Source organism: Sminthopsis crassicaudata, chromosome 1, assembly GCF_048593235.1.
Source record: "Sminthopsis crassicaudata isolate SCR6 chromosome 1, ASM4859323v1, whole genome shotgun sequence".
Lineage (NCBI taxonomy): Eukaryota > Metazoa > Chordata > Mammalia > Dasyuromorphia > Dasyuridae > Sminthopsis > Sminthopsis crassicaudata.
The window spans coordinates 508,814,764-508,828,371 of record NC_133617.1 but is presented as its reverse complement, the minus strand read 5'-3'; the positions used below and the strand labels follow the sequence as shown (position 1 = coordinate 508,828,371).

Below are 13,608 nucleotides of genomic sequence, written 5' to 3'. Positions count from 1 at the left end.
CTGAAAAGGAATCCATAGATTTTCTTAGACTGCTAATGGGAGTCCATGACACAAAAAAAGGTGAAGAACTCCTATTTTAATAATATCATTTCCCCCAAATCACCAGAAGTAGGTAGTGAGTTTGGCAGTTCTTGGAAGAGCCTCTCTATCCCACCATGGATACATGACCCAAGATTACAGTTGACCTTATTATTTAAATAACCAATAGTTTCCTCAATGGACCTGAGCATGGATTCACCAATCACTACTATGTTCCGGTTGAAATATTATTGGATTAACTTTTATATAATGGTATCTCTACTGTTTTCTAGAACCTTGTTTTTCCTTTCTTTGATATTTAGATTTCTGGCCCTATTTATGGACAGAAAAGACTTTATTTAAGAGGTTTACTAAAATTCTTTCATCAAAGAAACAATTATATGTAATACTCTTAACATACAGAATATTATTTTTTACAATGATAATACTTTTTGGCTACACTTCAGAAACTTTGAATCTGTTTTCTATTTTCTGGGGCTAACTTGTTCTTTATTTTTCTAGTTTCAGAATGAATTCTTTTATCATTCATTTATGAGTTTCATTCTCAGACAAGATCATGCAATGATAGCGCGAACTGTATCTACAAAGGTCGTAAACTACACAAAATCAAGTGACATAAATGTTCTTTTTGATGAGTATATTTATAAAAAGGTAAATGCAATTATTTGTCTCATTTTATTATGTACCTATTCAGAAGACTGATTAAAAGATAGATTGGATAGCTCACAGAACAAATTGTCTACTATAAAATTTGAATTGCAGAAGATATATCTCATATTGTGCAATAGATGATCTGACAAAGTATGGAACTGTTGGGTTTTTTTCCCCAATATAATCACTAATAATAGCTATCATGTTATAATGCTTTAAAGGATGAAAAGCACTTTACATATATTTTCTCAATGGAGCCTTACAACCATGTAAAATAGATGCTATTTTTATTTTTACATGTAGGAGAAGGAGGCTGAAAGTAGTTAAGGGACACATAGCTAGTAATTGTCTAAGACAGTTCTCTGTGCACTATACCATATAATTCCCTTACAGAGTACCTACTCATTTTGTATCTAGAATTAATTATAAATGTCCTAAAACAGCTTATTATTTTTTCCTCTTAATAGAATTTTATTTGTCTAAATAAATGCCAAGATAGTTTTCAACATTCACCTTTGCAAAATTTTATGTTCCAGTTTTTCTCCCTCTATTTTCCCCTTCCCCCTTCCCAAGAAAGCAAACCAAACAATATAGGTTAAACACATGCAATTCTTCTAAATATATTTCAATATTCGTCATGTTGCACAAAAAAAAATCAGATCAAAGGGGAAAAAACCCCAAGTAACAGACAACAAAAACCACAACAGCAAGGTGAAAATACTATGCTTTGATCTACATTCAGTTTCCATAATTCTCACTCCGGATGTGATGGCACTTTCCATTACAAATCTATTATTATTTCCTTCAGTCACCTCATTGTTGAAAAGAGCCAAGTCTCTGACAGGTGATTGTCACATAATCTTGTTGTTGTTATCAATGATGTTCTCTTGGTTCTGCTCACTTAACTTAGCATCAGTTCATATACATCTTTCCAGGCTTTTTTTGAAATCATCCTGTTCATTTCTTATAGAACAATAATATTCCGTGCCATTCATATACTATCACTTATTCAGCCATTCCTCAACTGATGGACATCCATTCAATTTAGTTCCTTGCCAAGCAGCTTATTATTTAAAGGAAATGTAGGATGAATCCTTTTGTAAGGTAGAGAATATATTTATCATATGAGTAATTAACAACTATTTGGCCATTTTATTTTTTTGTAGGGTAAGTTTTCTTTAGATATAGAACTCTAGAAGTTTACACTTCGACTCGAGAATAGCTTTAGATCATTTTTCTAGCATTTTTCTAGATAATATGAATACAGTGTGGGAAAATAGAATTCATTTTTAGCATGTGCTGAGTACTCAGTCAGGAATTTGATTATATTTAGAAAATGACTGTTCTTGGTCCATAAATACTTAATTTCATTAAAATAATGTTCCTTGATTTTTTTGTGCTTCAGGGAAGTTGTATAATCCGGATGTTTTCAAATTGTCTTGGTGAGGATCTGTTCATTAGAGGACTCCGAGTAAGTTTGGAAAAATAGTTTCCTGAAGAGTGAATGCTGCTTTTTTGGCATCAGTTATCATTCCTTTAATCATGATTTCCATTTCTCCACAGTCATATTTGAAAACATTTGCATTCTCAAATGCTGAACAAGATGATCTGTGGAATCATTTTCAAATGGTACTTTTCCTTCTTTTTTATTTATACAATCTTTAATATGTCCAGTGATATACATTTCCTGCATTCTGTGAATGAATGAAAAAAAAATTAGAAATCTTTTCTATGTTCAATGACCTCTGTACTGGGTTGGGGTATAAATAGGACAGCCTCTATACTCTAGGAGATCACATGGTAATGAATGAGGTCACATATGTTGCAAATCAGATAGAAAATTCTTAGGGTAGAAATTTGGTATGGCACAATATTCTTAAGATGCAAAAGCTGTGTACAGTTCTACTTATATCAAAAGACTATAGGAACAATATCAGGATGTATATTTAGCATTGACCATTCCAGAAACCCAGGGAACAAATCCAGTTCTAAGGTTTGGCACAGAACCAATTGAACCCATTGGTATGTGGTGAATGCTGAGTATAATAACAAAGTAAGTTCTTAAAGAGGATGCTTTGCAAAAGGTTATTTCATCATATTTGTATGATTTTGTGTTTTTAAAAAATAGGTTCTAGACAACCAGAATGAAGTTCTCTTGCCAGCATCAGTAAAAAGTATAATGGACAAGTGGACACACCAAAGTGGATGTCCAATTATAACATTAGATGTGTCTACTGGCAAGGTCAACCAGCAGCCATTCTTTCTTGCTAAGGATAAAGACCAGATTACTCCCTTCCACAAGTATGTTAGCTTGACCTTTATTTTACCTGTCTTTGGGATTGGGATGAATTCTACTGAGATGGAAAGCTAGTGCTAGAGATGAGAAAGGATTACCTTTATTAAATGGCTGTTTACTTTTTTGGGTTTTGAAAGCAGTTATTTGTGGTTCTGTAGGCCATGGAGTGGGACCTTCTCCCTTCAATGCTGAACACAGTTTGTCAATGTGGGTATGGGATTAAGACATAAATTTTTCCTTGGGGGTCAATGTGAAGTGAAGGTAGAGTCACCCATCAGTTTAGAACTTTATCTAATCTCCCCCTTCTTTAGAAAACAATAATTCTTCACATGGGGAGTAAGGCAACAATGTAGAGAGATATATGAGAGATCATAGTATACTTTTGCTGAGAGACAAAAAGGTCTCTTCAAAAGGAAATGCAGGAAACTAGTCTGAAATCGGCCTGCTCACCATTTCTTGTAGAACAATAATATTCCATGGCATTCATACACTATAAGTTATTCAGCCATTCCCCAACTGATGAGCATCCATTCAGTTTCCATTTTCTTGTCAAGCATCTTATTATTTAAAGGAAATGTAGGATGAATCCTTTTGAACAGTTCTCTAACTATTCTAACACTATTCTAAGGAATATCAAAAAGGTTGCAGTAGATAAACATAAAGGAAAATACAGATGATTGGAACTGAGAACGTTCATTTCCTTTTCTTGAGCTGGTATGTTCATGGTACTGCCATGGTTTTCTTTCTCAATTCCAACTGTTATGAAATGGTGACATTAATTAATAAATTTCAATTAAATTTCAGTGGAGATTGTGCCCATTCTCATCAGTCCCTGATAAAGGAGTTGTTTTATCTGAATCCTATAGAATGCAAACTATAGGCAGTTCCCATATTGTTTCTTTTTTACTTCTGTGTAAAGAAACAGTAATACCTTTGAGAAGAGATAAACCTTAATTATGGTTAGGCAAATTAGCTGAGTCCCAAAGAAACCTGAAGAGTGAGAATTTTTAACAAGAAAGCAGAATCTATAAAATACAAATAGTGCATTTCTTCAGAAGATGGATCTTTATTCATTTGTCATTGAAGGAATCATTCTATTAATATAAATGAATATGGGAAGACTTTTAAATATTTTTCAGATAAATAGAATTTTACAGGCTTATAAATATTTTGAAGCTATTGGTGATAATGATTTCTTTATTTTCTTCCTAACTATCTTTATACTTTTTTTGGTGGGGAATGGAGGGAAGGGGATATAATTCAATTCCATTCAACAATTATTTGAGGAGAGCCTAGTGCATGCAAGGTACTATAAAGGGATGCAGTGATGAATAAGATATTCCCATCTTTAAGTATCTTATAATATAGTTGTTACAGTTGTTTTTATTTTGTAAGTCAGCAGTCAACTGTATCCTTTAGGGAAGCCAGCTAGCTGAATATATAGCATAAACCCCATTCGGAAATTAATTTGCAAAAATCCTATGTAGATAGTTTTCCTAACAGTGTCCTTAGTTGGCTTTCTAGCTTATAACTAGGTATTGAAAAGCATAAAGTAGAAAGAAGAAAGTGTAATGGAATGAGAGGGAAGAAGGAAATAAAAATAGAAGGCAGGATAGCTTGACAGAAGACTAGGAACATCATGATGACAAAAGGGAAGCAAGAAGAAATAAAATGTGGAGGGTTTTATTCTGTCTTCTCTTTTAAAATTTCATTTTGTGTTTCTTTGGAAAGTATTTTATTTTATATAATAATTAACCAAATATTCATTTTTTTCTCCAATAAGTAACACATGGACTGTTCCCATTAATTGGATGAAAAGTGGAGTTGTACAACCATTAGTTTGGTTAGATAATAACAGCAGTAAGTATCATCTCTCTCATTTTCTTTTTAAAAAAAGAGTTCACGTATATAAATGCAAAAAATAAAAATTTGAAGTCAATAACTTTAGGAAAGTATTTCATTTAAAATTTAAATAGGATGCATATCTGCAATGGGAATATAACTTCAATTGAAAAGTATTGTGTATGTAAAAAAAAAAAAACAATTCAATACAGAATTTTTCATTTTAATCAGGCAAGAATCTGTTGAGTTACCAGCTCTTCTCTCTTTGTTTTGGTACATCTGTGGTTTGGAACTATATATGTATGTCAGAATATACATTAAATGTATGAATGTATATACATTAAATGCTGATGAGAAACTATGTATAAAAACAGTATTTTTAAAACTTACTTTTGCAGAAGTATTTCCTGAAATGCAACTATCAGATTCAGAACATGACTGGGCAATTTTAAATGTTAATACAACTGGATATTATATGACTAATTATGATCAATTGGGTTGGAAGAAAATATGTTTAATGCTTGAAAAAGACCCAAAGGTAAGAAATAAACTTTGACTTTCTGTATATTTTACTTAATTACATAATCAATGTGTTATATTCTTTTATCTGTTGGAGATGATGCAAGAGTTTTTACCCTAAGGTCTGTAAATTTTAAAAAAAATTCTGATAACTCTTTTATTAGTTCATTTCCTTCGAAATCCTATATATTTTATTTTTTGCAATTTGAAACATTATTCTAAGAAGGAGTTATCTCAAAGAGGAATGTACTTTTTCAGGAAGTGGTAGGGGTAGATAACTAATTGTAGAATATATGATAGAAGACATTCCTTTTTGGATTTTGTGAAATTTACTTAATTGAAATATATATTCTAAACAATCTGGTCCTTTGTTCTATGTTCAATACCAATGAAGATTTGTGAAAGTGCTATACTTTAAAATTTGAACGACTGGCTCTTAATTTTTATTTATCATTAAATTTTATTGTCTTTTTGGTGCCTTTTTTTAAAAATCACATTTATTTTTTAATATATCCTTTCCTTTTTCCTAAATAACAAACCATTCACTTTTGAGTCAAAAATTTAAAAAAAAGCAATTTGAGAAAACTAATCAAGACAATGACAGTTTCTGACAATATAAGTAATATTTCACATCCATAGTCTTCAGTATCTTCAAAGAAGGGAGAGAGGTCAATTTTCCCAAATCCCTTGAGGAGTCAGGTTTAGTCATTATAGTTACACAACACTGTTTCCTTTTCTTTTTTCTTTTCATTCCATTCCATTGTTGTAGTCATATATATATATATATATTTATTTATTTTTTTGGTTTTGCTTATTTTCCTCTGCTTTGGTTCTTATGTATTCCTATAGTTCTCTAGATTTTTTTTTTTATTTGTTCTTTCTTATGGCACAGTTATATTCCAATTATATTGATATGTTATAATTTGTCTGAATGTTCCCCAACTTGATGGGAACCTGGTTTGTTTCTACTTCTTTACTACCACAAAGAAATGTTACTATGCTACATAGTGGACAAACACCTTGAAAATTATTATATAAGAGTGGAGCCAAGATGGTGGAGAGGACACATGTTTCATTCTAAGCACCTCTACTACTCTCACTACTGAGTACAAAATTCAGCCTCTGAAATGGTGCTTGACTGGTAGAATCCATGAATATTGGAAGTACAACAAATTGCCAGCAGAAGGTAATCTGGAAGATTGCCATAAAAGGTCTGTGTTGATTGGACGGGAGGAGGCCAGCACAGGCAGGAAGGCAGAACACGGAGCCTAGCACACTGAGCAGACGGGGGCAGGTGCCCTCTCTAAGGGTGGAGAATTTGCATGGAGGACTCTACCAAAAGTTGGCTGCTCTACGTTGGTTACAAAGCAATAGATCAACAGAGAAGTTACACAAAACGCTAAAGGTAGAATGTACTCCTAAACGCCAGAGCTTTAGAGGACTGGCCACATCCACCTAGCACCAGGAACGAATCATCACAGGCCACAGCACAGCACAGCTGTGCAGCCTCAGTGTGCAGCTAGGGGCTCTGCCCAAGGTAGTCACACTTCTGCACAGTGGGGCTCTTCCCAGGGAAGTAGCACTTCTGCTTTGGGGCTCCGACCAGGGCAGTCACACTTCCACTTGTGGGGCTCTTCCCAGGGTAGTGGCACGTCCACAACTCCACAGCTCTTTGCAGCCCATTGGCAGGACAGCTAATATCCATTTATCCCCAGTCTGTAGAGGAAGCTGATAATGTCCTTCACTTGAAGGCAGACCTTAAGGGCTTTTAAAAAAATGAGTAAAAAAGCAAAGCATGCTCTAACTATAGACAGCTTCTATACAGAAAAAGAACAGATTTGCAATCCTGAGGAGACTAAAAGCAGACAATGTCCAGACAAAATCCTAAAGGGGGATATAACCTGGTCCCCATCATACAAGGCTCTCCTAGAAGAAATTATAAAAGATCTTAAAAGAGAGTTAGAAGAAAAATAGGGAAAGGAAAGAAAAGCTCTGCAAGAGAGTATGGAAAAGGCATATAACTTATTAAAAGAAAAATTTGAAAAAAAAATTCCCTGAAGTGTGAAATGGAAAAGATAAAGAACTCCCAGAAAAGAAATCTTGAGAACTGCATTGCTGTTATGGGCATACATAAAGAGTGCATGTATACTTTGATTTTACTGTTATAATACAAAAAAAGGGAATTAGAAGTGGAAAGAAGGTTGTATCAGAAAAAGGAAAAAAGGGAGATAAAAAAGGAAATTACATTCCATGAAAAGGCAAAGGAAACCTATCATATCTGAGGGAATTAAGGGAGGGGAAGAAACATTGTGTGAATATTACTCTCATCAGATTTGGCTCAAAGAGAAAAATATTAGACATATTTGGTTTACAGAGAAACTTCTCTTACTTCATTAAAAAGTAGGAGAAGAAAAAGGAAAAGAGTAGGTTAAATAGAAGGGAATACAGAAAAAAAATAAGGGAAAGGTATAATAAAGGGGAAGGGACTTCAAGGGGGTGGGAGGGATTCTAAAGAGGGAGAGCTGTGTGAGGCAAGTGGTGCCCATAAGTTTAATACTGGGGAGGGGGCAAGGGAGGAAAGAAAAAGAAAAGCATAATCTGAGGATAATAAGATGGCAGGAAATACAGAATTAGTAGTTTTAACCATAAATGTGAATAGGATGAACTCTCCCATAAAGCAAAGGCAGGTTCCTACAATATGTTGTTTACAGGAAACACATTAGGGTGATACATACAGAGTAAAGGTAAAAGGCTGGAACAAAATCTATTATGCTTCAGGTGAAGTAAAAAAAAGCAAGAATAGCCATCCTTATCTCAGATCAAGCAAAAGCAAAAATTGATCTAATTAAAAGAGATAAGAAAGGAAATTATATCTTGTTAAAGGGTAGCATAGACAATGAAGCAATATCAGGACTAAACATATAAGCACCAATGAGTATAGCATCTAACTTCCTAAAGGAGACGTTAAGAGAGTTGCAAGAAGAAATAGAGAGCAAAACTATAATGGTGGGAGATCACAACCTTGCACTCTCAGAATTAGATAAATCAAACAACAAAACAAGTAAGAAAGAAGTTAAAGAGGTAAATAGAATATTAGAAAAGTTATGTATGATAGATCTTTGGAGAAAACTGAATGAAGACAGAAAGGAGTACACTTTCATCTCAGCAGTTCATGGAACCTATACAAAAATTGACCATATATTGGAAATAAAGACCTCAAAATTAAATGCAGAAAGGCAAAAATAGTAAATGCATTCTTTTCAGATCAATAAAAACTACATTCAACAAAAAGTTAGGGGTAAATAGACTAAAAAGTAATTGGAAACTAAATAATCTCATCCTAAAGAATGAATGGGTGAAGCAGCAAATCATAGACACAATAATTTCACCCAAGAGAATGACAACAATGAGATAACATACCAAATTTGAAGGATGCAGCCAAAGCGGTAATAATGGGAACTTTTATATCTCTAGTAGCTTACGTGAATAAAATAGAGAAAGAAAAGATCAATGAATTGGGCTTGCAACTTAAAAAGCTAAAAAGAGCAAATTAAAACCCCCAATCAAATACTAAATTTGAAATTCTAAAATTAAAAGAAGAAATTAATAAAATTGAAAGTAAAAAAAAACTATTGAATTAATAAATAAAGTGGTATTATGAAAAAAACCAACAAAATAGATAAACCTTTGGTACAGTTGATTAGAAAAAGGAAAGAGGAAAATCAAATTGTTAGTCTTAAAAATGAAAAGGGAGAACTTTTCACCAATGAAGAGGAAATTAGACCAATAATAAGGAGTTCCTTTGCCCAACTTTATGACAATAAATTTGATAACCTAAGTGAAATGAATGGCTACCTTCAAAAACAAAGGCTTCCCAGATTAAAAGAGGAGGAAGTAAATTGCTTAAATAGTTCCATTTTAGAAAAAGAAATAGAACAAGCTATGAGAAAAAATCCCCAGAACCAGATGGATTTACATGTGCATTCTACCAAACATTTTAAGAATAATTAACTCCAATGCTATATAAACTATTTGAAAAAATAGGGAATGAAGGACTCCTATCAAATTCCTTTTATGACACAGACATGGTACTGATACCTAAACCAGGTAGGTTGAAAACAGAGAAAGAAAATTATAGACGAATCTCCCTAAAGAATATTAATGCAAAAATCTTAAATAAAATATTAGCAAAGAGATTGCAGAAAATCATCCCCAGGATAATACACCATGACCAAGAATGCAGGGCTGGTTCAATATTAGGAAAACTATTAGCATAATTGACAATATCAATAACCAAATTAACAAAAACCATATGATCATCTTAATAGATGCAGAAAAAGCATTTGACAAAATCCAACATCCATTCCTAATAAAAACACTAGAGAGGATAAGAATAAATGGACTTTTCCTTAAAATAGTCAGTAGCATCTATTTAAAACTATCAGTAAGCATCATATGTAATGGAGATAAACTGAAAACATTCCCAATAAGATCAGGAGTGAAATAAGGTTGCCCACTATCACCATCACTATTCAACATTGGATTAGAAACATGAGCCTAAGAGTTGAGAAAGAGATTAAAGAAAGTAGGTAATGAGGAAACCAAATTATTACTCTTTGCAGATGATATGATGGTATACATAGAGGACACCAGAGACTCCACTAAAAAGCTATTATAAATAATGCACAACTTTAACAAAGGTGCAGGAAAGAAAATAAACCCAAATAAATCATCAGCATTCTTATATATCACTAACAAAATCCATAAGTTAGAGATTCAAAGAGAAATTCCATTTAAAGTAACTGATGATAGTATAAAATATTTCGCTACCTATGCATATGTTTTGTAAATAAAAAGCTTTAATTCATAAATAATCGTAAAAGCAAAGAATGAAGAAAGGAGGCAAAGGAGGAAGGCAGCAGGGAAGGAATCTATTTGCCAAGGGAAAGTCAAAAACTATATGAGCAAAACTACAAAACACTTTCCACACAAATAAAATCAGATCTAAGCAACTGGAAAAATATTAAGTGCTCATGAATAGGTTGAGTAAATATAATAAAAATGATATTTATTTAGTGCTATACCAATCAGACTTCCCAAAAACTATTTTAATGACCTAGGAAAAAACACAACAAAATTCATCTGGAAGAACAAAAGGTCAAGACTTTCAAGAGAACTAATGAAAAAAAATCAAATAAAGGTGGCCTAGCTGTAACAGATCTAAAACTCCTATTATATTATAATATAGTATATATTATTATAATTATATATTATAATATATAGTATATAGTATATTATAGTATATATTATTATAAAACAGCAGTCACCAAAACATTTGGTATTGGCTAAGAAATAGACTCGTTGATCAGTGGAATAAATTAGGTTCACAGGACAAAATAGTCAATAATGTTAATAATCTAGTGTTGACAAACCCAAAGACCCCAGCTTTTGGGATAAGAATTCACTATTTGACAAAAACTGCTGGGAAAATTGGAAATTAATATGGCAGAAACTAGACATTGACCCACACTTAACACCATACCTCAAGATAAGATCAAAATAGGTTCATGATCTAGATATAAAGAATGAGACTAAAAACAAATTAGAAGAACATAGGATAATTTACCTCTCAGACCTGTGGAGGAGGAAGGAATTTGTGACCAAAGAAGAACTAGAGATCATTATTGATCACAAAATAGAAATTTTTGATTATATTAAATTAAAAGGCTTTTGTACAAACAAAACTAATGCAGACAAAATTAGAAGGGAAGCAATAAACTGGGAAAACAATTTTTACAGTCAAAGGTTCTGATAAAGCCCTCATTTCCAAAATATATAGAGAATTGATTCTAATTTATAAGAAATCAAGCCATTCTCCAATTGATAAATGGTCAAAGGATATGAACAGACAATTTTCAGATGAAGAAATTGAAGCTATTTCTAGCCATATGAAAAGATGCTCCAAGTCATTATTAATCAGAGAAATGCAAATTAAGACAACTCTGAGATACCACCACACCCCTCTCAGAATGGCTAAAATGAAAGGAAAAGATAATGCTGAATGTTGGAGGAGATGTAGGAAAACTGTGACACTGATACATTGTTGGTGGAGTTGTGAATGCATCCAACCATTCTGGAGAGCAATTTGGAACTGTGCTCAACAAGTTATCAAACTGTGAATATCCTTTGATCCAGCATTGCTGCTATTGGGCTTATATCCCAAAGAGATCTTAAAGAAGGGAAAGGGACGTGTATGTGCAAAAATGTTTGTGGCAGCCCTTTTTGTAGTGGCTATAAACTGGAAATTGAATGGATGCCCATCAATTGGAGAATGGCTGAATAAATTGTGATATATGAATGCTATGGAATATTATTATAATGACCAGCAGGATGATTTCAGAAAGACTTGGAGAGACTTACAAGGAACTGATGCTGAGTGAAATGAGCAGGACCAGGAGATCATTATATACTTCAACAACAATATTATACGATAATCAATTCTGATGGACATGACCCTCTTCAATAATGAGATGAACCAAATCAGTCCATGTGTTCAATAATGAAGAGAACCAGCTACATCTAGTGAAAGAACTCTGAGAAATGAGTGTGAACCACAACATAGCATTTCCATTCCCTCTGTTTTGTCCACTTGCATTTTTGATTTCCTTCTCAGATTAATTTTACCTTATTTCAAAATCCGATTTTTCTTGTCCAGCAAAATAACTGTATGGATATATATGTACATATATTGTATTTAACATATACTTTAACATATTTAACATGTATTAGTTAGTCTACCTGCCATCAAGGGGAAGGGGTGGGGGTAGAAGAGGAAAAGTTGGAATAGAAGATTTTGCAAGGGTCATTGATGAAAAATTACCCATGTATATATTTTGTAAATAAAAAGCAATAATAAAATAATAATAACAATAATAAAGAGAATGATTATATGATCCAACTTATGGACCAGTTATTTCAAGCAGTATTTGGTATAACTAATCAACAAATATTTATTGTATATCTTTTAGATTATTTTGGATACTTACTGAATTTCATTGTAGTAATTCACATTTTTAGACAATACTTCCAAATTATTGTTGTGTGGTTGTTTTCTTCTTGAAAAAATTTTGTTTTAACTCTGCAATTTCTGTTTTTATACAGGTTATTTCAGTCAGTGACAGAATGAAGCTGTTTGATGATGCCTTTACATTGTCTTGGTAAGTATATTTTTTCTTAAAGACTTTATCATTTTAGGAGACCTTGTTTTAAAGCAATGAGTTGCCACTTTCACATCTATTTCCTAAAATACATAGCTCTTGTCCTATTTCAATAAAGATGAATTTTTGTTATATGGGAACTCTATTGTGTGAAAAATCACCTGTGGCTAAGAGATTGAGATTGATTATTGAGACCATTTTCATATTGGTATTTATTTATGGAATTTGACTTGTATTTTCCAAAATGTCATAAGATGATAACTGATTTTATTTAGAGTGTTTGATATAGAAAAACTACTGAGTATTTTACATGATAAATTAATATGTGCTTAGATATTCCAAGGATCTGTGAATTTATCTGTGTGAATACTCCCTCTACCAATATAGATTAGAATTCCTCTATACCTTAGTAGATAGTCTTTGGGAGTTACTGTTTGTTGTTAAAAGAAATGTTCATTTTGGGTACAATTTTCTGCCATTGTTTTACCTTCCCCTAACATATCTGGATTCCCCTCTGGAAGACGATCTCCAGATAGATACACAGAGCTTTCGCAACTTAGTAGAAAAACCAAGAATAACTTAAGCTTGCTGGCATATTCTGGCCCATGATGTGATGCCTAAGTAAGACTTTAGTAGAAGAAAAGAATATCAATTAAAAATTAAGAGTATTTACAGTAAAGAATCTCCCCCACATATTACTACTTTTTTTCCTATTGGTATATCATTTAAATGAGATGTCTACACTCATTGCTTCCATTTACTTATCACTGCTTAACTCCTTAATTCCTTGAAATTTGTTATCCTTTCATCTCACTCTCCTAAAATTATTCTAGTTGAGTTAGAAATGATGTTATTAACCAATCAGTCAACAAACACTTATTGAGTACTTTTTTTTTGAATGCTAGGAATAGTATTAAATGTAGGGTAGCAGATAAAAAGAAAAAGCAAAAAATAGCCTCTGACTTCAAGACACCTGAATTCTAACAGCAACCACAATAACAATTGGTACCTATATAGCTCTTTAAGTAAAGTGCTTTACAAATA

The 13,608-nt window shown here is 32.6% G+C and overlaps 1 protein-coding gene across 1 annotated transcript in view; it reads left to right on the top strand.

Annotated features, from left to right (window-relative positions):
• Positions 1–13,608, top strand: part of LVRN (laeverin) — a 54,522-nt gene that overhangs the window by 24,162 nt on the left and 16,752 nt on the right. Inside the window, exons 7-13 of the mRNA XM_074281553.1 lie at positions 541–690; positions 2,096–2,161; positions 2,254–2,319; positions 2,819–2,991; positions 4,770–4,846; positions 5,227–5,366; positions 12,509–12,564. Of these exons, the coding sequence (XP_074137654.1) occupies positions 541–690; positions 2,096–2,161; positions 2,254–2,319; positions 2,819–2,991; positions 4,770–4,846; positions 5,227–5,366; positions 12,509–12,564 (728 nt within the window). The remainder of the gene's footprint in view (positions 1–540; positions 691–2,095; positions 2,162–2,253; positions 2,320–2,818; positions 2,992–4,769; positions 4,847–5,226; positions 5,367–12,508; positions 12,565–13,608) is intronic.